Here is a 23,091-nt window from a genome sequence, read left to right as displayed (position 1 = left end):
TTACACTTTATACAGAAAATAAGTATAAAGCAAGGAGCCTGTCTCTAATCGTGAGTATATATACACACAGGTATTCACACACATAGATATGCTTTTAAATAATACCTGAGTAGTCCTAACACAGCTCTAGCAAATGTCAAACTATGAGAGTCAGAAATAGTTTCAGATTTGCCGTATGCTTTCCTCAGAGTTAAGGAAACTGCAGGGATCCTACCTCCCTCTCCCAGGAAAGGAGACAAACTAACAAAAAAGTATACAGAAAGCTCGTTTTCACTGTTTTTAGTTTATAGTTTTGTTGTTGCTGTCTTAAGGAACAATCTATACGTAAGAAATCATTTCCTTAAAAATCCTTGACATTGAAGCTCTGCTACCAAAGACACAGCCAAAAACATCTAAATAGGCACAGAGTCCAAAAAAAAGTTTATTTGAGAACAAGAGTGAAAGCTTTTGCACATCTGACAAGGTAGATGTGTTCTGATAATAGACACCATCCATATTTCAGTTCTACCAATACTATCACAAACGGAACGTATTTTTTCTATCAAAGATATGGGCATAAGTAAAGGACTACGACTAAGCAGAATCAAAGGAAAGTTGAGGCCCCAAATCTTATCCCTTAGACGGATTCACGACATAGGATTTAAATTGAACCACCCAGTCTCCTAATGCAACGGTTCTCGACTTGGCTTCTTACCAGAATCCCAGGGACTCCTTGAAAGAATGCCCCCCAATACTAGACTGTACCCAAGTCACAATCTCAGGGGGTGGGACCCAGGCATCGGTACTTTCTTAAGCATCCCAGGTGATTCCAATGTGCAGCCGAGGTGAATCACCACTGCTCCAGAGGCAGGTAACAACCATCAGCAGGTTCGTAGCCCATTCACCCCTGTAAGGAAAGGGCATCCGTGGGCATCGCAGCCTCTCGGTGATCCTGTCACTCACTCTGCTCAAGAACTCCAGACATTATCGGCTTCGAGGACAATTTGGGGCCTTTCCATGTGTCTTAGTGATTTTTAGAGCAATTTTTAATCAGGCAAATACCAGCAAAGAGAGAAAAGATGGAAAAAGGGAAATTTCCATAAGGCATGATACGAATAAATAAGTGAAAAAACAATCTCAGGTTTAAAAGTAAAGCATGAGAAGACAAAGCCTGTGAAATTTTATTTATACAAAAGAATAAAAATATCTATTTTAAAAAGACTGATTTAAACTTATGTTTTTCGGCTTTTCCTGTTCCTTGAACACGAAACTGCTTCCAACTCAGAAAGATTTAAGATAGGTAAATATTAAATAAACATTCTTTACCTTCCCCCTGCAGAAAAACAAAAAGCCAAGTCCCCATTTTACTTATGGTAGACCAGATTGTTTTCAGTTAAGAGTATTGGCAACTGCACGAAACAGATGATCAGATATGTCAGCAGGAAGATATGAGCTATACAATGGCATTACAAAAAGTCCCAGAAGAAAGTAAGATGATAAAAACAATAATAGAAAAATGATAAAACACGAACAAAATAAGAAAACGCCAGATATTTACAGCCTCCCTCTGAAATGTGACCTGCGTTCTAGTTTCAGCATGAAGGAAGCCCAGAGAACACTGCCTGATGCGTATCACAGACGGAGCTGGTGCCAGCCAGTTTTAGGGGGGAGACATTCATTCATTCTAAGAAGGGAGAAGCGCACGGTTAGCAACTTGCCGGGATTATAACCATGTCTCGGGCCTTTCTGCAGTTCTGTTACTAAAAATGACACAAAGTAAATGATCCGATGTGGTCTTACAGAAATGACTTGTTTGTCACCACATTTCAGAAGAAACTACTCAGAGTCACAGGCGCCGGGTCTGGGGAAGCAGCGGTGGACGGTCACGCACTCGGGTGAGGGAAGCTTCTCTCTGCGAGGTCGGAGGAGGGGAGCAGGGCTCTACGGCCGGGGAGCTCGGGCACTAGCAGTCTTCTAATAGTCCTGGAGAGAGAGAGACGAGGTCCCAGCTTACCCTCAGCAGAACACTGGTTTGAATCTAAGAACAAAATTCTCATGAACAACTCTGCCAGGGGATTGCTCTGTAGCCAAAGATTCTATTTCAAAATATAACAGACAATATTTCACATCTGAAAGTGGCCTGTCTTCTGAGTCCACAAAGGTACTGAAACCTGAGTTCTGCCCTTAGGAGACCTTCTGAGAGCTCACCAGTCGGGGGCTGGGGGTAGGGGAGAAGCTAGTATTAACAGTTTATTATTTAATCAAAGGGAATTTTTCTTCAGGAAAAATGAGTGACCCCTTTCTTGCTCCAAAATATAAAGAAAAGAAACCCAAAAGTTGAAGTGTATCCAGATGGACACCCCAGACTTTAAAATGAGAGCTGGGACCCCAGATCAGGAACACTCAAGCTCTGAAGACAAATACATTTTTCTAACCATCTACAAAAATTACCAGCTTTCTGAAAAGGTTTGGCTGATACTTACAGCTCGTGGTTTTTTGTTTAACTTCAGATCAATCCTGTGATAGGAAAGATAAAAGATATTTGCATTTTAATTTACAGAAAAGGGGTCCAAGAATCAGCTACTGCATAGGGCACAAGCTATAACAAAGACTACCTGGTTAAGTAGAATCCACATTCTTCATTAGACTATGTCATGTGTATTTGTTTACCCAGATATTATTAAGCAAGTATTTATTAAAAACATGAGCAGATACTCTTGCCACAAGGTAAACTTAAATGACTCAAAAAGAAACATACTACAGCAGTTATGCAAGCCATGTCATTTTTAAAAGTTACTCCAAAATTACACGTTAAAGAGATTGGATTAAGAGGGCATGCTCTACGTTAACAAACGTGTTAGCTCTACAACTGGATCGCTGATAATCACTGAGACCCAGAGCGATTATGAACAGGAAAGAGGCTAGAAGTCTGTGTTTCTGGACATGAAACACAAAAGAAATCACACAAACTTCAATTTTTAAATTTTCCAAAGCACAGTATCACGCTCTTCAACTATTAACCTCCTTATAAAGCAAAGCCAGGAAATCAATTTAAATATGAATTAAAGTAAAGGTTATCTATTTTTAAAGAAATTAAAATGCATAAAAGTGAAGTTTACTTAATTTTGCTTAAGTTATTAAATAAAATGTTACCTCCATCACGTTTTTCTGTTTTTAAAAAAAACTTCCCAGCCTAACCTAATATACATACCTACAATTAAACAGATAAACTATGGGTTAGAAAGGTCTCAAAAAGGCATATTGGTCTCTACACACTAAACAACACAGCACAAATACTAATTCAAATCAAACTTACTCAAAGTCATAATCAAACATGCCAGACGGGCTGAGGGGCAGCATTTGAAAGGAAGAAAGCAGTAGAAATTAATACACTAATTCAACAAATTAGTCGATTAGCCACCCTAGCAAGATTTGTAGAAACAAAATCAGTTTTAAGAATCTTAAGCCATAAAGTTTCAAACATCAAAGCACCAAAGATTTTGTGGTTGGGAGATTCCCTTCCCTCAATGGAGTTCGTATCAGAAGAACAGGCTATAAAACGACAAGTTATTTCATTAGAAAACTAGATACCTGCAGGCCTTCTATTAGCTGCCAGATTCAGAGTTAGAACTTTTAAAATATTTAATTGTAATGAAAAGTAAACAGGGCATTAGAAGAAATAGAGAAAGCAGGGTTTAGTTGTGTAATGAAAGGTGCTCTGAAGGCAGTACTAACAACTCAGCATAACATACTTGCACTAAAATGAAGGATTAAAACATCATAAGTTTCTGAAAAAGAAAACATTTGGCAATTTCTAACTCAAGTTTTATGTTTTAAGTATGTCCAAACATGGTCCCCTTTTTCTCAGCATTCCTACTAGAAGCCAAAGGTCGAATCAGTCTTGTCCCAGAAACCACAGGGCCATGTTACTCTGCCCCTGAACTGGTGAGGGCAGTTAACTGCTTATGTCAGGGCTAGGGTTATGGAACACCAAAAGCCACAGTGCCCCTGTTAAAACAAGGGGGAGCTGACATCCAAGAGCACGCACGCCTCAGGGGTCAGGAAGGGAGCGGCCCAGGGGAGGAGGCGATTTCAGGCCGGCAGTGCTGACAGACCCTGGTCTGGGCAGACCTCCAAAGCATCACTGACCCGGAGCGTGACGTTCGCTCCTTAGCTGGCTCCAACACCTTTCCGACTGCAGGCAGGTGGTAAAATATGCAAAGATGGCTGTTACTTCCTCGTAGCCAATGTTTGCAAGAGTGAGGCTGGAAGAAAGCTTAACGTCAATGTTCCTTATGTAACAGTGTCACTTAAGACATGTGGGAAAAGTATACAGCAAGTGTACAAACCGGGAACTATCAAAACTTTAACTTTCAGCCTACTTTAACTTTGTTCAAGAATTAAAGTGGACTGTACCTACTTAATGAAAACTTCACAAACCACCTTAAAGAACTAGAGTCTGACGTAATAGTAAAAACCTGTAAGAGCAGCTACAGGTTATGATTTTAACTTTTTTCTTTAAAGACACTGGGACTTATGGCTCAGATACCATGTAAAACACAAGAATTTAGAACACTGTGATCATTTATGAATGCTAGAAATCATGTGATCAATTGCCATAGTCCTGAAGAGGACAAATTCAAAGTTATTCCTTCTTGCTAAAGTACCGTATATATTTCCACTTTGCTTTAGTCACCACTGCTCAGTGCCTGGCACATGGTGGGTATTCAGACTTCTGTTGAAATAATTTACTGTTGACTTCATCTGACTAGACAGGGTGGGGCACGCTGGAGGGGAAACAATACTGTAGCAGGAGCGACTTTACAAACAAATGCTTCATCCCTACCTCCAACCTATCAGACCCACTTAGATACCAGTCAGGGAGCGAGGGGTCTGGGCCAGAAACAATTCCTGACTAAAGACAGCAGGAATCTGAGCAGGTGCACTAAACCTGTTTCCTTTGGAAAGAAGGCAAATCAGCTCCAATCTCCTCCCCTAGGGCAGGTGAGTCCCTAAGGCCAAAGAAGGTGACCAGCCAAGTATCAAACCAGGGGGATGGCGAAAGGCTCCTACTTATCAAAGAGAAAGCCCATCTGTGAAAGCAGTAACTAACACCAAAGGTCTTTATAAACCCGAGGATTTTTTTGGAAGGCGTTAGCGCCCAGGGTCAGGAAAAGAGGAGGAAGTGCGTTCCTATGGAAATCTAGCAACCTGCGAGAGGAAAGTTAAGGTCAATGCCTAATTCCCTTTTATCAGCTGATCGTATCACTAGGGAAAATAAGGTATTACCTGAAATAAATAGCTGTCTAGAGTCTGCTGCCCCAGGAATGGGAAAATATAATTTCCCAGAAACTTTCAAGGAATTTATCCCCTACTCTAGATACTCTGAAATAGTAAATAATTATTACTTTAAAATGACACTGGAACAAACTTAATAAAGCACAATGGAGCATGACCTTTTTATCTTGACAATTAAAAACAAATTTTTCCCCCAGTAGATAAAAAAATATTAAGAGTATGATTTTCTGCCGTTTGAGATAAGTTAGCATCAGTCCTTTTTCTGTTTTTTTTGGGGGGGGGCAGGGGGAGTAATTAATTTATTTATTTATTATGGGGATTGAACCCAGGACTTCATGCATGCTAAGCACATACTCTACCACTGAGCTACACCCTCCCCTGTAAGCTGGCATCAGCCCTATCACAGTGATCAAATAACCTGTAGACTTAGCACCAAAAAAAAAAAAAAAAAAGGCAACTTTTGCTACTTTTTACTGTACTTGTGAGATTGGCATGGTGATTTCTGGTTTGCAGAAAAATGTTAAACAACAGTCCTTAGTCACTATCTGGAAATATCATTCTGCAGTCTAAAAACCACCACCACTCACAAGAAAAACTCTAACAAGAATTAAAGAAATCAGCTGATGCCAAGGAGGCTTAACCCCATCAGAGTTAATTCTATGCAATCCCTGTGTGCCACAGCCACAAAGCTAACAATTTTAATACACAGAGTGCGTGAAGGAATGTTCTAGGGCACAGCGAGGCCCAGGAGCAAACTGGGGGACAGGGAACCCCACCCATTCCTTGCCTGCCCCCTTTCATCTCCTCAGCATGCAGGCTCCTAAGAGGAACAGGAAAAAAGCCAGCCTTTCGGATACCTGGTGTGCACGCCTCCCAGAAGAAGGTTTGAGGCCAGGGCAAGGTTCCTTCCTCTAGAAATATGCATTACCCTCTCTTAGTGCAGCTGTATAATTTCCAGTTATCTGAGGGAAGAGGCCCTGGCATTATCATACAAACCCCAAGCAGAGTGAATGCTAAAATCCTCTCTGGGTATCACCTGACCCCTCTGGCTACTGATGTGATTCCTATCTCATTATGCACTGCAAAAAAAAACAGTGGACAAACACAGTCGAAGAAGGCACTCTCGTATCTTACAGCTTTTACACTGTTTCTCTGATACTGAAAATCAGCATACTGCAGAGATATATAAACATAGAGAAATCATAAGCAATTGAAAAACTTGAATTTAAAAAGAAAAAAAGGCATGTCAGATCAGTTCTCTCTGTCCTCAAGGGAATAAGAACAGGAAGGAATCAGGGATTAAGAGCAAAAGAATTAAGCAGCTTCCCAAAATGTCCCAGAGGCATTTTCCAAATACTAGTACACAGATTCCATTTCTATTTCCCTCTTCCTCTTCTAAAGGGATTTCAAATTCACTGTATTCCATAAAACAAAGGTTTTATGGAATCAAATTCTTTTGTACTAGAAACAGTGAGAAGGATGTCCTTCACAGTTATTCTAATGCCCACCAATTCCTCCCTTAGAGAGAGAAAAATCAGCCTGCTTCATTTGGGCCAAATGAATTTCTTCCCATCAGCAACCGAAAGACTGCACCAATCCTGAAGAACGTTTACTCTAGCAAAGTCCCTTCACAGCACTGGTCACGGAGGCTCTGGGTGGGTGGGGACAGGGTGGGGGAAAGCAGGGTGGGGAAAGGTGGTCCCTGCCACTGACCTGTGCCGGTTTTTATTCTTTCGTTTTTTGTGGCTGCTGTGATGACTCCCTGAGGAAGTAGAAGAAGCAGCCTTCTGAGGTTTCACTCCCTGCACAGATCCATCCAGATCCTCGGGGTCCTCCTGGCTGGGCTCATTTTCCTGATTGTGGAAGTCTGGAGAAGTATCACTTTCCGTCCCACTTCCTGGCTCCCCTGGAGGGAATAAACACAAGTCCCCCAAGGCATCGTCAGTACCCCACTGGCAGTCTCCATCAGTCAGGAAAGACTGTTTTGAGCACTAATATATAGAAAAAGACCATTTCCTATCCTCAAGGGCCATACACTCTAAATGACAGGATGACACATGCAGTCAAAGCATCAAAGTCACCAGAGTTCCTGAAAAATGCGTAATCTGAAACAGTGTAACCAGAGGCAGCAGACCTAAGGACAGTGGGAGACTGGACCATATAACCAGGATAACCTCATTGCATAAAGGTTATTTTAACATAGATTACACTAATGGGATTAATAATTACACGAGAAGCATTACCGAAAACATTACATAGGTCTTCGGGAGATAAGCAACAACCTTAGGAAAACATCCTACAGCTGGCCCTGGTTCCTTCCCCAAACCACACAGGAATCCTGACTTTCCATCAAGAAAAGTGGCCCAAGAGGAGAGAAGCCCTATTACTCTGAGAAGCCTTAAGAATATTATTTTAAAAGTGGTGTAATAATTCCCTTCAGCTGACACACGTTCCTGATTTTAAAACATCCCTTCAATGTATTAAATAAGCAAGTTCAAGAACAATCTGTACAAGCATGTTTTTAAGAAAAATTACATATATTTTGGTAAATGTATACTTTTTCTTCCTGAATGTCTTGAAACTCTTAAGGGGATGCAGGAAGACTTTCACTTTACTGAACTGTTGAAGAATCCTTAATATGTACATTAGCTGTTTCTAAAAATAATCAAAAGGCATGATGTGGACAGCAGGACCAGGGGACCAGCTTCCTTCTTTTTATGTCTTTGTATTATAAACTGCTGGGAAGAGATTTCAAGTTGAGTAGCACGTGGATATGAGAACAAAAAGAAAGAGGTGGTCCCAAAAAAGCAGAAGAGAGAATTAGCATCAGACCTCCCTCAGCAATCAGGAAACCCTACTTTTGAACACTTTGTGAAAGCAACAGAAGAGGGCGCTCCAGGATTATGATGCTAGAAAAAGTATATTGACTAACTCTGTCCTTCTGAAGTTTAGGAAAACTGATTTCATATAAAAGTGAACAGAAGAACTTCAAAACTTACTACACGAAGCTAGAATAACCAAAACCACGTGGTCCTGGCATTAAGAGTAGATACACAAGTCAAAGGAACAGAATTCAGAGTCCAGCTATAAATCCTTACATTTATGATCAAATGATTTTCAACAAGGGTGACAAAACAATTCAATGAAAAAAGAACAGTCTTTTTGATAAGTAGAGGTAATTGGATACATCCACACACAAAAGAATGAAGGTGGACCCCAATCTCACACCATACACAAAAATTAACTCGAAATGGATCAGAGACCTAAAATGTAGAAGCTATAAAACTCAGAGGACCCCCTGGATTAGGTAATGGTTTCTTAGATAAGGCCACAAAAGCAAGCATGAAGAAAGAAAAAATGTGTACAGTGAACTATCTCATTTATATAAAATGCCTGGGCTGCAAATATCACCAAAAAAGTAAATGAACAATCCACATGGGTGGGGTAAAGGCAAAATGGGTAAAGGGGGTCAACTGTATGACGATGGATAGAAACTAAACTTTTGGTAGTTAGCCCGCTGTAGTATACATGGAAGTCAAAATATAATGTACATATGAAACTTACATGTTATAAATCAATGTTACCTTCAAAAAGAAAAAAAAAAAACACAACCTACAAAATAGGAGAAAACATTTATTTGCAAATCATACAAATACTTGTATACTGATAAAGACTTGTATCCAGAATATACAAAGCTCTTAGAATTCAATAATAAAAAAAAAGTTTTAATCATAAGAGAATTTGAATAGACACGTCTCAAAAGAAGATACACAAACAGCCAATGAGCACATGAAAAGATGCTCAACATCATTAGTCATTAGGGAAATACAACCAAAACTGCGATGAGGTAGGACTTCCTACCTACTGGAGTGGCTTTAATGGAAAGACGAGCAGTAACAAGTGTTGGTCAGGATGTGGAGAAATTGTAACCCTCATACATTGCTGATGAGAATGTAAAATGGTACAGCCACCTCGGGAAACAGTTTGGTGGTTTCTCAAAAGGTTCAATATTGAGTTAGCAAATCACCAGCAATTCTGCTCCTGAGTATAAATCCAGGAGAAACAGGACGTTCACACAAAACCTGTCACAAATGTTCACAGCAGTACTAGTCACAGTAGCCAAATGTCCATCAACTGATGAACGCATAAATAAAATGTGGTATATCCAGGCAACGGAACAGGCATACCTCAGAGATACCAGGGATTCGGTTCCAGACTACCACAATAAAGTGAGTATCAAAAAAAGCGAGTTACTCAGTTTTTTGGTTTCCTAGTGCATATAAAAGTTATGCTTACACTATACTATTAAGTGTGCAATAGAATTATGTCTAAAAAAAAGTACGTATCTTAATTTAAAAATATTTTATTGCTAAAAGATGCTAACCATCATCTGACAGCACAGGGTTGCCACAAACCTGCAATTTGTTAAAAAAAAAAAAAAATGCAGTATCTGCACAGTGCAGTACAGCCAAGTGCAATAAAACAAAGTATGCCTGTATTGTTCAGCACTGAAAAGAAATGCAGGTCCAATGTACATTCTGTTTAGGGTTTTTTAAGTGTGATTATAGTGTAAAGGGCATTTACATAACCACCATATGATCCAACAATCCCATTTTCTGGTATTAAATCCAAAATAACTGAAATCAGGATCTTGAAGAGAGATCTGCACTCCTATGTTCACCGCAGCATAATTCAACAGCCCACATGTGGAAACAGATTTCCATCAACAAATGCATAAAGAAAATGTGGTGTACACTACAACGGAATACAGTATTCAGCCTTAGAAAGAAGAAAACCCTGTCATATGCCACAACACAGATGAACCTGGAGGACATGATGCTGAGTGAAATAAGCCAGTCACAGGAAAACAAATACTGCACGATTCCACTTCCATGCAGCATTGAAAACAGTCAAATTCACAGAAGCAGAGAGAACGGTGGTTGCCAGTGGCTGAGGGGAGGGGGAAATGGGGAGGTGCTGTTCAATGAGTATAAAGTTTCAGTTATGCAAGATGATTAAGATCTAGAGGTCTGCAGTGCAACACTGTACCATTAACAATACTGTATTGTGCTCTTAAAAATCTGTACATCTCATGTTTAGCATTGTGGATGAAAAATGTCACCTGCCGTATCAGTCAACAAAGGACGCTGCAGCCAGCAAGCCTTCAGCCACTGGAGCCACCCCCTCTGAGGGGGTCAGGATGGAAAAAAGCAAGATGCTGGCCCTAGAGAGTTAAGATGGGCATCAAAGGAATGATTTCGGTGAGCCTGGACTCTTGCATCTTTCCATATATAGAAAAGAGCTAAAGTAATTAACTTCAGAGATCTGGTCTTTTTTAATTAACAGTAATCTCTTGATGTTCCAACTACCTGGTTTTTGTTGCAAAACTCCCTAAATATCCTGGCTCCTCCCTTATCTCTTGGGAGCATTCCCTCAGAGATTTCTGAGATGCTGTCTTCTGGGCTTAAGTCCTCAGTTTTGTCTGCCAAAAAAACATAATTCTCAACTTTTAGGTTGTGCTTTTTTTTTCAATCAACAGTGTTCTTACCACAATTAAAAAAAAAAAACTATCACTTGGAGATACATAGTGAAATATGTATACAGGAAACAGTGGTATGATGCCTGGGATTTTCAATATAATAAGGGGGGGTGGTGAGAGTAGGCAGGGTGTGGACAGGACAGGATCTGACCCCGGGTTGTGGTGAAGGAAAGTGCAGCGTTTAATACAAGGAGGATGGGTGGCTCCTGCTCTGAAACTCCCAGAAGGGTTTCAGCAAAGCATCTTTTAAGGCCAGGTGAGGTGGGGGTCCCAGGGTATATGATCTGCTCGTGCACAGTTCTGAATGGCTGATGGCGAGGTAACAGGGAGGTGTCACGGGGGTTAACATTATCAATCCTTAGGCTCCAGTGGGCCTGGGGGCTTTGGGGGTAAGGGTCTGCCCTGGGAAGGCCCCATAGGGCCCTGCTCAGCTACAGATGGCCATGATGTGATGGTTTGGGGGCAGTGCAGTATGTACACAGGGAATTAATTACTTTGTCTGTATTTGTGTAGATTCAAATTCATTCTAATAAAGAGTTTTAAAGTAATCTTTTCCCCACTTATTTTATCCCAATTGTTAGGTAGTTAGATAAGTGGGGGCACTGGGTACATAGGTGGAGGAGGGAGGGGATGGTCCAGATGACATTATGCCTACCCGCAGCATAAAGGGACTTCACTTCTAAATGAACCCGACAGCCACAACTCCACAGTAGCACAAAGAACTTAACTGGACAGACACACTGTTCATTGTATTATAATTAACACTGCAGTTTAGGGCTCCCATGGGATTTTCTGTGTACATTTTGGGTAAGGACATGTGCAAAGGGGCCAAACATGCCTAAACACTCCAGAGACAGGAAATGTCAATCAAAAGACCACCTCTAAATAAGGGTACAAGAGAAAGGGGAGACAAAAAAAAATGCCGCTTTTTGTCCCTTGGATCAGCCTGCCTCCCTGTTCTTGGAGGTGTACTTTTCCTTTTTTTAAATAAATCTTTTAAATTTTTGCTACACAATGCACCGTGTCCCAACTGTAAACTTACCTTCGCAGTATGACAAGAACTGGGGTCTTTTCCTTTTGGGGGAACACAGTGGTATCTGTAACAGGCCTTTTTCCAAGGTCTGCCTTTAAGAATGGGAATGGCAAGACTGTCTGGAAAGCCCAGGGTGTATTCCAGCACCAACAGCCAATTCTCTGATTCCCCAGACACCAACAATTCAATTTATTCTGACACTAACTATTGGAGTCAGGGTAGACCCCGCAGTTTAAGGGCTCAGTCCTACAAGAGCTCCCCCCTCTCCAGACGCCAGCTGTCACAAGTCCTGGGCCTCCCATACTTCTGACAGATTAGCTGTACGTCAGGCGTGCCCACAACCCCCTCCTCGGGTTCAATCACTTGCTAGACTAGCTCACAGAACTCAGGAACACACTCTACTTACTGTTACGGGTCTGCTATAAAGGATGCAACTCAGAAACAGGCAAATGGAAGAGGCGCTCAGGGCAAGTTATCGGGGAGGGGAGGGGTGCAGAGTTTCCCACCCTCTCTGGGCTGTGGAACCTTCCCAGCACCCGCCGTGTTCTCCATCGATTAGGGGCTTTTATGGAGGTTTCGTTATGCAGGTATGATTAAGTCAGCAGCCACTGGTGATTAGCTCAAGCTGCAGCCCCTCGCCCCACCTTGGAGGCCTGGGGGGAGGGGTAAGGCTGAAAGTTCCAAGCTTCCAATCAAGGATTGGTCTTTCGGGTGACCAGCCCCCATCTGAAGCTATTGGGAGGGCCAGGCAGCCACCAGTCATCTCACTACTCTTTTGTGTGCTAGTCTTTCTTATCATTCTGGAGATTCCAAGGGTTTTAGGAGCTGAGTGCCGGGAAAGGAAACAAAGACCAAATATGCATTCCCCATTATACCACAGAAAGTAACTGGGTTATATTTATGAAAATCACTCTTTGACACTGTAACAGCACTGTCATACAGAAATTAAACCTCCACTACAAAAAACCACGTGCATACAAGGAAGTTTACTGCTGTTCAGAGTGGGAAAAATGGAGACAATGTGAATATTTATCAACAGAAGGCTCACAACCAGAGCAGGGGGTATTTTTTTCACTTTTAAAAAGAACACCACGGGGGAGGATCTAGCTCAGTGGTAGAGCTCATGCTTAACATGCACACGGTCATGGGTTCAATCCTCAGTACCTACATTAAAGTAAAAAAATAATAGTAATAAGTAAATAAACCTGATCACCTCCCCCTCATAAATAAATAAATAAAAACAGGAGGTGCTAATAACCCTACTATAACCCAGGCCCTATTCTACACACTTCAAATATATTAATACATACAACCCTCCTAATATGACCTCCATTTCACAGAGAAAGGAACTGAGGGCTAGAGAAGTTAAGGGACCCGCCCAAGGTCACACAGCTAATAAGCAGTAGAGTTGGGATTCAAACCAGACGGGCTGGCTCCGAAGTCCATACTCTTAATCACTGCTCTACACTGCCCCTCCCCGTATGCACCGAACTGGCAGGGGTATGTGTGCTGCAGCAAGTGAAAAGCAGGTAATATGCACAGATCCAATTTCTCTATTAAAAAAACCCTCCAGCTGTGTGTGTGTGTCCCCAGAAATATGTTAGGATAATACCAAACTATTAATGTTGGCTACCTCTGGAAGTAACTAACCTTTTTCATATTCACCTCTGAATAGTTTGACTTGTAATGAAAATATATTATTCTTCTTGTTAAAAAGTCTAATGAAATGTAAAAAGATGAGTCTAAGATGGAGAGGTGTGGTCAGGATAGCCTTCCTCTCCCACACCCAGTCTTATTTATTTAGGTAAAAATATCATCTCTGAAAATGCAAATGATGGAGGCACTGGTGGCAGGGGTGGTGGAGGGGGACAGGCTGACAGGCATGTGGTCACAAAAGCTTTGGATCGCAGGACGACAGAAGGGACACAGGACTAACGGAGGAGGGGCTGGGCACAGGAGGAGACAAGGGCTAACTAAAAAGGTGAGAAACAAATAAGAAAGGCAAGTTCGATATGGCAAATTTTGTCTCTGTTGCCATTCTATTAAAATATATTGATGAGCTAAAAGAACTGTTGACTCGTTTGGGGGCAGCTGGCGTGGGAGTACTGAGTAAATAGATGAGCCAGTAATATTCCATCAGGTAGGTACCCAGGTACATGCACACACGTGCAAACACATACAAAGCAGTGTAAATCAAATCAAAGCCCTAAGAATAGAGTCCAGGAAGTAACTGATGTCCCAAAGGGCTGATGTGGACACTAAGAATTATGGGAGTCAGAGAAGGAAGAGCGGATTATTCAGGAAAAGCTTCACTGAGGGCATGGAATTTAAACTGGACTTTGAAACATGAGAAGCCAAAGTCAGTACAAAAAAATAGCACAGGCAAAAGTGCAGAGGTGAGAAAAAAAAAGGTGTATTTTGAGACAAACAAATCAAACATCTCAAACAGAGAGCTTGAGAAATGACAGGTGAAATGGAAAGACACAACTGTCCAATTAAGGGATCTAATCTAGGGAGACAACACGAGGTGATGTGAGAAGAACTGACTTGTTGCTTAACCTTTCTGAGCCTGTTTCCTCATCTGTAAAATAGCAATTCTTTCTCTCATGTGTTGAGTTATCTCTTATGGACGAGACATTGGCCTGGATACTTGGGGCTCCAGCCATGTTCCCCACTTTCAAGGAGTTTATAATCTATGCCTGTCCTCAAGTAGTAGCTTTAAGGATTAAATAAGACAACGCAAGAAAAGAGTGTTTGCTTAGTGTCCAGAACAAGTTAAGTGTTCAAATCTCAACATCCTTGAGATCTATGAACACACAAGTCAAATTCCAAATAACCAGTTGAGGTTATTTGCAGTCAAACAGCTGCCAGCAGGACATAACGAGACGAAGTCAGCCTGAGATTCTGAACAGAAAGGCAACACCAGACAATTAATATGTACTGAGTTCCCTGTGCAAATGCATGTTTTAGGACTATTAGGCTCGAAGTGCTTTACAAGAGGGGCTGGAGCCGGGGAGCCTAGATTAAACACTGTGAAAATACAAAGGGAGACCACAAAGTAACAATCATTTTCTTCCTCGGCTCATGGAAGGAGAAGAGAAGTGACTGCAAGAGGGCTGAGTCACACCACCTCCAAGAACAGCAGCAAGCGGGTCACTCGTATGACACCGCAGCACCATGAAAAGACACACGAGTCTGCGTCTCATGGACGTAAAAGTGATCAACTCATTCTCAGAGCAAAGAATATCAGATTTGAAGTTAAATAAATCTACAGATGAGACACTCTGCTTATTACAAGGAAGAATCAGCTGTTGAACACTGCCGAGGCAGGAACTGCTGATGGGCGTAAAAAGTTTAAAGGCAGAAAGGAAGACACCCAGTACAATGCTCACGCAGCCAGTCACCTACCTGTGCAATGCTGTGGCTGCCAGAGAGGTCTGCTTTGGTGAGAACTGCAGACGACTCCAGTAAACAAACAGGAGAGACTGCTGACCCTTCACCGGAAACTGGAGAAAATCTGCCTATTTTTCTTTTTACTTCATTCTTCTTACAAAAATATACAATGCTTCACTAATTAGCATAGAACCCCCCTTTGGGGACCATGCTAATCCACTCCTGTTATAGTGCAGGCACATCAGAAGCCAAAGGAAGCAAAAGTAACACATTTTTGAGGAAATTTTTCAGAACAGTTTGAAAATAAACACAGACCGTGCAAAGCTCCAAAGCCCCTGAGATCTAGGAATATACAAGTCCAAATTCTAAGGGAAAAGGATATTTCTTTCATTGCCACCAACAATCAAAAACATAGAAGTCATTCCACAAGATTTGCTGTACAAAAATTCTGAGACAAGGGAGAGATTCTGTACAAAGGAAAAAAAGAGTGAAAGGCAAAGCGGATCGTTCCTCTCTTGGAACTAAAGCTTGGTGTGAATCATCTGCATCTCTGGGGGACCCTCAAGTCTTGAACTTGGTCCAAGCAGTCCTAGCAGAAGTAAACACAGGTCTTCTCTGGAAGACAACACCTGCATCCTAGCGCTCAAATTATTCTACAAATACTTTCAATTACAGTGAGCAGTGCACCGTCAAAGACAACCATGCACTTAGGGAGATTAGATTTCATAAGTAATAACCAGAAGAAACAACAGACACAAAGAGGTCTGTAAAGACTTTAGAAATTGAAATTAAATACAGAGTACAGAAAAACTATGCTTACTAAAAGAAGTAAAAAATGTGAAGTTTGAAAATAGCTGCCAAGAAAGCTACTGAAAAATTACATAGCCAATCCTTAAAATAGTTAAGTAGAATTTCTAGGAATTAAAAATTTAACAATAAAAGGTTTAACAGTAAATCAAGACTCAATTGAAAAGCAAATTAATGAACTGGTAGATCAGAAAAAAATTACTCATAATGCAGTACAGAGACAAGAAGATATAAAAGAGATAATAAAAGACACAAAAGATGAAATGAGAAGGTTTAACATACATCTCACCAGAAGAAGAGAATAAGGAGCAAATGCAGTATCCAAAGAGGTAACAGCTGGGAATTTTCCAGAGCTGATTAAAAAACACCAAACCACAGTTTCATAAAGTCCAATGAAACCCAAGCCAAATAAACAAAAAGGATGAAATCCAATAAAATAAATTTAAAATGAGAAACAGAAATAGGAGGAAGTAAGCTGGACGCAGTACTAAGATTCACTCCCAAAATGCATGCTATAAATTCCTATTTGCTTTCTAAAAAGGACAAATTTGACTTTAAGCATATTAGCATCCATACAAAGAGGGAAACTGTCAATTACCAGATTTTCAGTAAAAACCAAATAGTTGTTCAGGGAAAACTACTCCTCCTGAAGGAAATAATGGTAATGATAACAACAACACTTACAACATCCTCTTCCAATAATAGTGACACCTTGTGCAGGACCAAAGTGCAACCGAGCAAATGAAACTTTATGGGGAAGACTGAGGAATATCAATATGATGTATTCCAGAGGTGGGGCTTAATCCAGGGGGAAGATCTTAGGGGCATGGATGGCCTGCATACACTTTAGAGAATCTTTGATACAGAAATGTGTGCCTCAGTCAAGCTGCTGAAAGCAGTGGCTTTAAGATCCTTCCTGACAAGTGCCTGGGCCCACCCCTCCTATGTGGGTAATTGGGTACAGAACCATATACTAAACTATCTCCTAAGCCTGGGGCAGGATAACAGGCTTTTGTGAAAATTAAAAAGTCAGACATCACTCCATCTCAACTCATAGGAATGAGGTCCAGAATGCTCCTTAACCGGTCCTGTTACTCCACAAAGCAGACGAAATGGCTCCATAATCTAGAAGTGATATTAACTGAGAACAAAAAAGATTTAACTGACAGTCATAGTGAAAGAAAAATCAAAAGGACTTGGTCCAACTGATCAGGTTGGCAGAAAGCAATCAGAGATGCCTACCAACTTTTGAATGAAGGAGAACAGAAGTACTGTAACAAAACAACTGGGCAGATGCATTTTGAAGGAAATAGAACAGCTCAGTGTTAGACAAATGCTTGAGTCTGACTATCTGAGTGGAAATGTCTGAAAGACATTTTCTAGAATTTTCTAGAAATGCATGAGTAAAACTCAGGACAGGAGTTAGGAATAGGGCTAAAAACTCAGAAATCTGTACACAGAGATAATAATTGAAGTCACTGAGTAGTCTGAATTTCCAAGCTACCAAAATCCTTTTTCCCCAAACCACTGCCCCAATGCAAACAAGAAGAACTGGATCCCACAAGATCCGCCATCTGCAGGTACACAGCCACAGCACAAAAAGCAGGGTGTATTTCAAAGTGACCGAACACACAGGGAGAGCACCCGATAACAGCTCCACAGAGCCTGACTCAGAAAGATAAACTTGCAGATCTATGTCTCATCACTAGAAATTAGAAAGGAATTGAGAGTACAGCTTACACACAGAGAACAATACAATTTCTCTACAAAGTAAATACTATCTGCTCTCCAGTTTACATTTAAGAACACACAGGTACATTCTGTTCACGAGATCAGAATTTCCTAAGAATTATTAAGCTGGGCACACGGGGATATATTAAATATGTCTGAAATTTTCCATGATAAAAGGTTTTTTGTTTTTTTTTAATTCTCTAAGACCGATCAGGAGTAGACATCTCTCTGTGTCCTCGAGCAGCTAAAGTCAACCTTCATGTAACTGAAAAGGCAAGAAGGACAGGTCGTTTCTTCCTCAAAAGAAAGACATGATTAAGGATACCCAAAAGGATTCCTGACTTCTAAAAAGAAGAGGCAAAAATATAACAGACACAGTCCTCAGATACACAGCTGATAGGAATTAAAACATAGGGGCTATGGTGGCTTAAAAATAAACTGATGCAAAAGTGAAAAATAAATAAATAAATAAACTTACTCTTTTCAATGAGCTGGTCCTGAACTCCTGCCAATGCACTTACTGCCTAAAAGAAAAAAACCACTAGTTACTAGGAAAATGATCACAGACCCGAGGAGAGCACTCCCCGACAGAAAGGAAAGAGAAAACTCACAGAACTTTAACTCAGGTCTTCCTGCACAAAGGGCCACAGAAAGATCTCCCCACCCCACTTACAGCTGCTGAAGTCACTGAGGATTTACTGAAGAGCCGCTCCGCTTCCTTGAACTTCCGGTTCCTCCGATCGTTTTTGCTGTTGGAGTTTCTAAAACACATACAAGAAACTCATTATAAGCACCAAGCTATGTCTAGGGCTCAGGCTGAGGACGCAGACGCCCCAGGACAAATGTAAGGAACTCTTGTTTATTTTTTTATGATCAATTTCCATACAGAAATGCCTCCTTACCTACTTGGATGGACCACAGTGACCTTTACGCTGAATGCCTATGCAGACAGCGAAGCTCTCCAAAGGACGGTATGTGCTCCATGGTGGCACAGGGGATGACTTTAGTTAGTTCACAATTGGTTTCATTTTAATATGTATTTATTTTAATACCTATTATTAAAAACACCTAGCACAGACTAGTGATATGAAGTCTCTCTGTTAAATAACCTTAATTAAAAAATTTTTAAAGAACCAGGGCTCCTTAGAGAACTGACGGATATCAGGTCTGGAACAAGAAAAGGACAAGGTGACAGAACGCAATCAAGTGCCCAAACAAGCGGGTCATGTCAAAAGGACAAAGGAGTCAGCCTGAGGAGGCTCCCTCTGGCCACATTTTGGGACAAATTAAACATCAAAAAGAAAATGATGGGTGTGTTAGCTTTGTGAAAAGTCAGGGAGCTATATATTTATGAGTTGTGCACTTCTCTGAGTAGATTTCAGTAAGTTAATTTTTACAAAAAATTAAAACTTTACAATAAGCGATAGTTCTAGATCTCAATATACTGATTTAAAAAAAAAAATCCAAGTGTCTACAGTGATACTAAAGAAAGAAAGAGAATGAAAGGGAGGGAAGGAAAGAAAGACTTCCTTTAGAATGCCAGTACTAAATGTAAAAGGAATGGTAAAATTAGAATCACTGTTTTGCAACTCCCATTTTAATAACTGACTGAGATAAGTATCAACAATGGATACCAAAACCAGTGATTAAAAACTGAGGGGAGGAGCAGCATAGTCACACTGCCAAAAAGGATAACCTCCGAAATTCCTTGTTAATTACAAAGAGAAAAAAATGAACTTTCACAATGGTGAAATCACATGATCAAATTTAGCAGCACCAATAAGGGGGCAATCTGACACCACATGCCTCCTGATAAAACAGAGCTGAACAACAAGAGGTACACAAATCACCAACGCAACATTTTCGCCAAAAATGTTTAAAGGATCGCTCATGAGGTCACAGTAAGAAAAACCTGGAAATTGGGACATTCTACAAGACAATGAACGTCATAAACAACAACCTCACCACCAAAAAGAGTGTGACGCTCCTAAACTAAGAGAATAAAGAGACATAACAGTTAAAAGCAAGGCCCGAACACTGACTGGATCAAAAGGTAGCAATGCATTTGGGGACAATTAGAGAACCGTGAATAAAGACTCTATTAGATAATACTATTAACGTCGTGCTAATTTTCTGGGCATAATAACTGCGGTTTCGTAAGAAAGATGTACTTATTCTTAGGAGGGAATTGCTGACATAATTGGGGGAAAGTGTCATGATATCTGCTTTTAACTTTTAAATGGTTTAGCAAAAAATATATATATATGTGAGGGAAAGGGGAGATATAACTACAAAGGAGGTATGAGAAGTATTCCTCTATGAGGAAGATCTTTGTGGTGAACAGTTCTGTATCTGATTGCAGTGGTGGTTACAGGAGTCTACACACATGATAAAATGGCAAACTACACATACACATTGTACCAACATCAATTTACTGCTTTTGCTATTGTACTATATGGTTACAAAAAACCCAACCATTGGGGAAAACTGGGTGAAGGGTACATGGGCCCCCTCTGTATTATTTTCGCAACTTCCTATGTATCTATAATTATACCTGTAGATACAGGGGTGTGTGTTAACATATATTTTAGAGAGAGAAAGAGAAGAGAGAGAGAAATTAAATGTGGCAACAAGTTAACAACTGGTCAATGTGGTGAAGGGTATCAAGAGATCATGAACTAATCTTTCAATTTTTCTAAAAATTTCAAAAATTTCAAAAAGTTAAGAAAGTTTTCAAGAATACCACTAAACAAACTGTGGCACAGCTGGCACACAGGTATTGTAAATCTTGTGAGGATGGAACTCGTGACAAATTAAAATGTGTAAAACACTGACAGGAGTCCTGGTATGTAAGGTATTGTATGCTGTACTTCATTTAAGCCTCACACAACCCTGCTGCATTGGCCAGACTTCCCCTACTGTACAGACGCAGGATTTGTCCAGGATAACTCAGTGAGGCAGTGGCTGAGCCAGGGTCCAAGCTCAAGTCTAGACTTCTTTCCACCTGACTTTACTACTGCCTCCCTGCAAAGTCACAAAGTCACTACCAAGAACATACATAGCCCTAAACACAAATATTACTAGGGCAAATACTACAGGCTTCTGACACTCACTTTTGGTTGGTCAGATACCGATCCCAGCCACGAATAATATTGCCATACATCTGAGTGTCTTCCAGGTAGCTTCCTTCAAAAGCATAGATCTGTCTTTCCAAGTTTGCCAGTGTTTCCTGAGGATGAAAACCAAGGTAGTGGTTAATGCCTTTTACATGCCAGCATTAAGTCTGACCAAATTGAAACCCTGATATCAGACTTACAAACTCAAGCTCAACTACACCAAACCAGACTTGTGCAGAGAAGGATGACATGGGCAGGGGTGGGCTGTTTCAGACTAAAGACAGTCTAGACCTGTCTTGTTGGATCCCTCTGAGAATAGAATGGAATAGAGAGAGCCTGTCCCCAGAAACATGTACACCCATGCAAAAGTTTGCATATACTCGGAGGCTTCGTGGAAACCCAGCTGTCAAAATCGCCGGCAGAGGCAGAACGTGAGCAGTCTCCACTCCCACGCATAAAAGGTACAGCTACAGGGAGGGTAGGGTGAGCCGCCTTCCAGCGCCAACTCGCTCCTCTCCCCGCAGGCTCGGAAAAACAGCCTGCACAGTCAGTTGCTATGGAAACCTGGAAGGGCAGCGTCAGGTGAGATGGGCCTCCCGTGCCCAAGCCAAAACGCAAGGGGAGGGAGGGGTTAGCCACCAGGGTGCACAGGACCCTGGATGCGTGTCGTAATTCCTAATTCCCCAGACTGAGTCCGTTCCCCTCGCCTATTCCCTTCTAAGCTGTTCCCAAACACATCACATCCCTGCCCATCAAAAACCCCATCCAACGGATCTACTCCTAGTCCCAAAAGGACATACGTCCCTCCATCCTCCAAACCAGAATGGATATGCGGGTCTCCCTCCCTTACCCGCCTCCTACCCCACCCTCCGCAAAACCCACGGGCAAACCCGTATCAATCTACAGCCCACGAGACACTCGCTCCCCGCCCCTCAAAAGATCACAGACCCGCCCACCCCCGCCCACCCCCTCCCACCCCGTAAAGCTCGCGGACACTTGCCTTTCCAGGGCTCCCGCACCAACGCACCCACCCCCAGGCGCCATCCTGCTTCCACGCCCCCGCCCACCTAGTCCCCCTCCCCCTCCCCGGCTCCGCGCCCCGCCCCCGGCCCCGGCTCCGGGCTTCCGATCAGCACAGGCCAGCGCCGAAGGGCCGCGCAGTGCGCAGCCGTCCTCAGGCCGCCGGACTCCCGGCCGCCGCGCGCCCGCGGAGTAACCAACGGCCAGGCGCGGCAGGGCTGGAGCCTGGAGGCGGAGGCAGGCGCGGGGCTCCCACCTGGGCGCCCCGGGTGCCAACCCTCACCGCCAGCTCCTGCTTCCTCTTCACGAGCTCCGCCAGCTCCCGCCGGGTGTCCGGGATCTGCGGCGGCGCCGCCTTGTTGTGCATCGCCATGTTGGGCTGAAGCGGGCGGCGGCGGCGCCGGGCTGGGGGCGGTCCCTGTACGCCGCCGCCCGCCAGGGGGCGCCCGCCGCCGCACTGCGCCTGCGCGCGCGGCTTCCGGGGCGCGCGCCTCCGCGCCGAGCTCCCGCCTTCGGGCTCGCGCGCTCCCTGCCAGGAGGACTCAGTGACGGGCTCTTTTCTTGGACCCAGTCAATTTTTTGCACAACAAATATACTGTGCCCAAAATCAGACTTCTCCAAAGTCTCCTCAGTGAATGACTTTCATTGTCCCACGAATTGCCCTAGTCAGAAACCTGGGTACCATCCTCCTCTCCTTCACCCCCTTAGTCCATCCAAAACCCAAATCCTGTGGACCCTGGAAGAGCCCGCAAATCTATTTTCTTTTGTCTGCCACCTCCCTCGCTCATCCAGATCCTCCCTATTCTGGCGTACATTATTCCAACAGCCTCCTATTTCCACCCTTAGCTCCATTTAATCCTTTATCGACAATGATACCAGGATGATTTGTTTTTGGAAAACAAATGTGTCACTCCCCTGATTAAAACATTTCAATGGCCTCTCACTGCCCTTTGGAGAAGAATGTGTGTGATGGTTAAAAACACAAATGAGCCAGAACTACCTTACTCAAAATCTTACCTCTACCATTGATAAACTGTGCCCCTTTGGGCGGGTAACTAAATTTCACTGGTCTCAATTTCCTCATCTACAAAACGGAGGTAATAACAGTACCTGCCAAATACAATCGGTATGAGGATAAATCACTTAATGTAAGGGGCTTGGAAAGTATTAAGGCC

At 42.2% G+C, this 23,091-nt stretch overlaps 1 protein-coding gene across 3 annotated transcripts; it reads right to left on the bottom strand.

The window, feature by feature from the left end:
* Positions 1–403: 403 nt before the first annotated feature.
* MEAF6 (MYST/Esa1 associated factor 6) lies at positions 404–22,356 on the bottom strand. Of its 3 annotated transcripts, XR_012511341.1 has the most exons (8): positions 22,173–22,324; positions 20,894–21,009; positions 18,454–18,541; positions 18,259–18,304; positions 6,991–7,183; positions 3,133–3,190; positions 2,463–2,496; positions 404–1,962 (listed from the first exon to the last, which is right to left on the bottom strand). XR_012511341.1 is itself a non-coding variant. In XM_074376812.1 (7 exons), exons 1-7 carry the CDS (start codon positions 22,287–22,289, stop codon positions 1,954–1,956), a joined length of 576 nt encoding a protein of 191 aa, XP_074232913.1. In that variant the 5' UTR covers positions 22,290–22,356; the 3' UTR covers positions 404–1,953. The 3 variants fall into 3 exon arrangements, 2 of the variants coding, with proteins under 2 accessions (XP_074232913.1, XP_074232912.1); XM_074376812.1 differs by lacking the exon at positions 3,133–3,190 and having other exon boundaries at positions 22,200–22,356; XM_074376811.1 differs by lacking the exon at positions 3,133–3,190 and having other exon boundaries at positions 22,173–22,321.
* Between the last annotated feature and the right edge of the window lie 735 nt (positions 22,357–23,091).

This window comes from Camelus bactrianus, chromosome 13 (genome assembly GCF_048773025.1).
Source record: "Camelus bactrianus isolate YW-2024 breed Bactrian camel chromosome 13, ASM4877302v1, whole genome shotgun sequence".
In the NCBI taxonomy this organism is placed as follows: domain Eukaryota; kingdom Metazoa; phylum Chordata; class Mammalia; order Artiodactyla; family Camelidae; genus Camelus; species Camelus bactrianus.
The sequence above is the reverse complement of the archived record's forward strand: the minus strand, read 5'-3'. Positions and strand labels throughout refer to the sequence as shown.

Bases quoted from the DNA above. Each gene is read 5' to 3' on its own strand.
- MEAF6 (XM_074376811.1), bottom strand. From the start codon at position 22,289: ATGGCGATGCACAACAAGGCGGCGCCGCCGCAGATCCCGGACACCCGG. The intron at 18,542-20,893 runs GTGAGTGTCAGA...TATGTGTTTTAG, and splicing joins CGGTATCTGACCAACCAAAA to AAACTCCAACAGCAAAAACG. The intron at 2,497-6,990 runs GTCAGTGGCAGG...TTCCTATCACAG, and splicing joins AAGAATAAAAACCGGCACAG to GATTGATCTGAAGTTAAACA.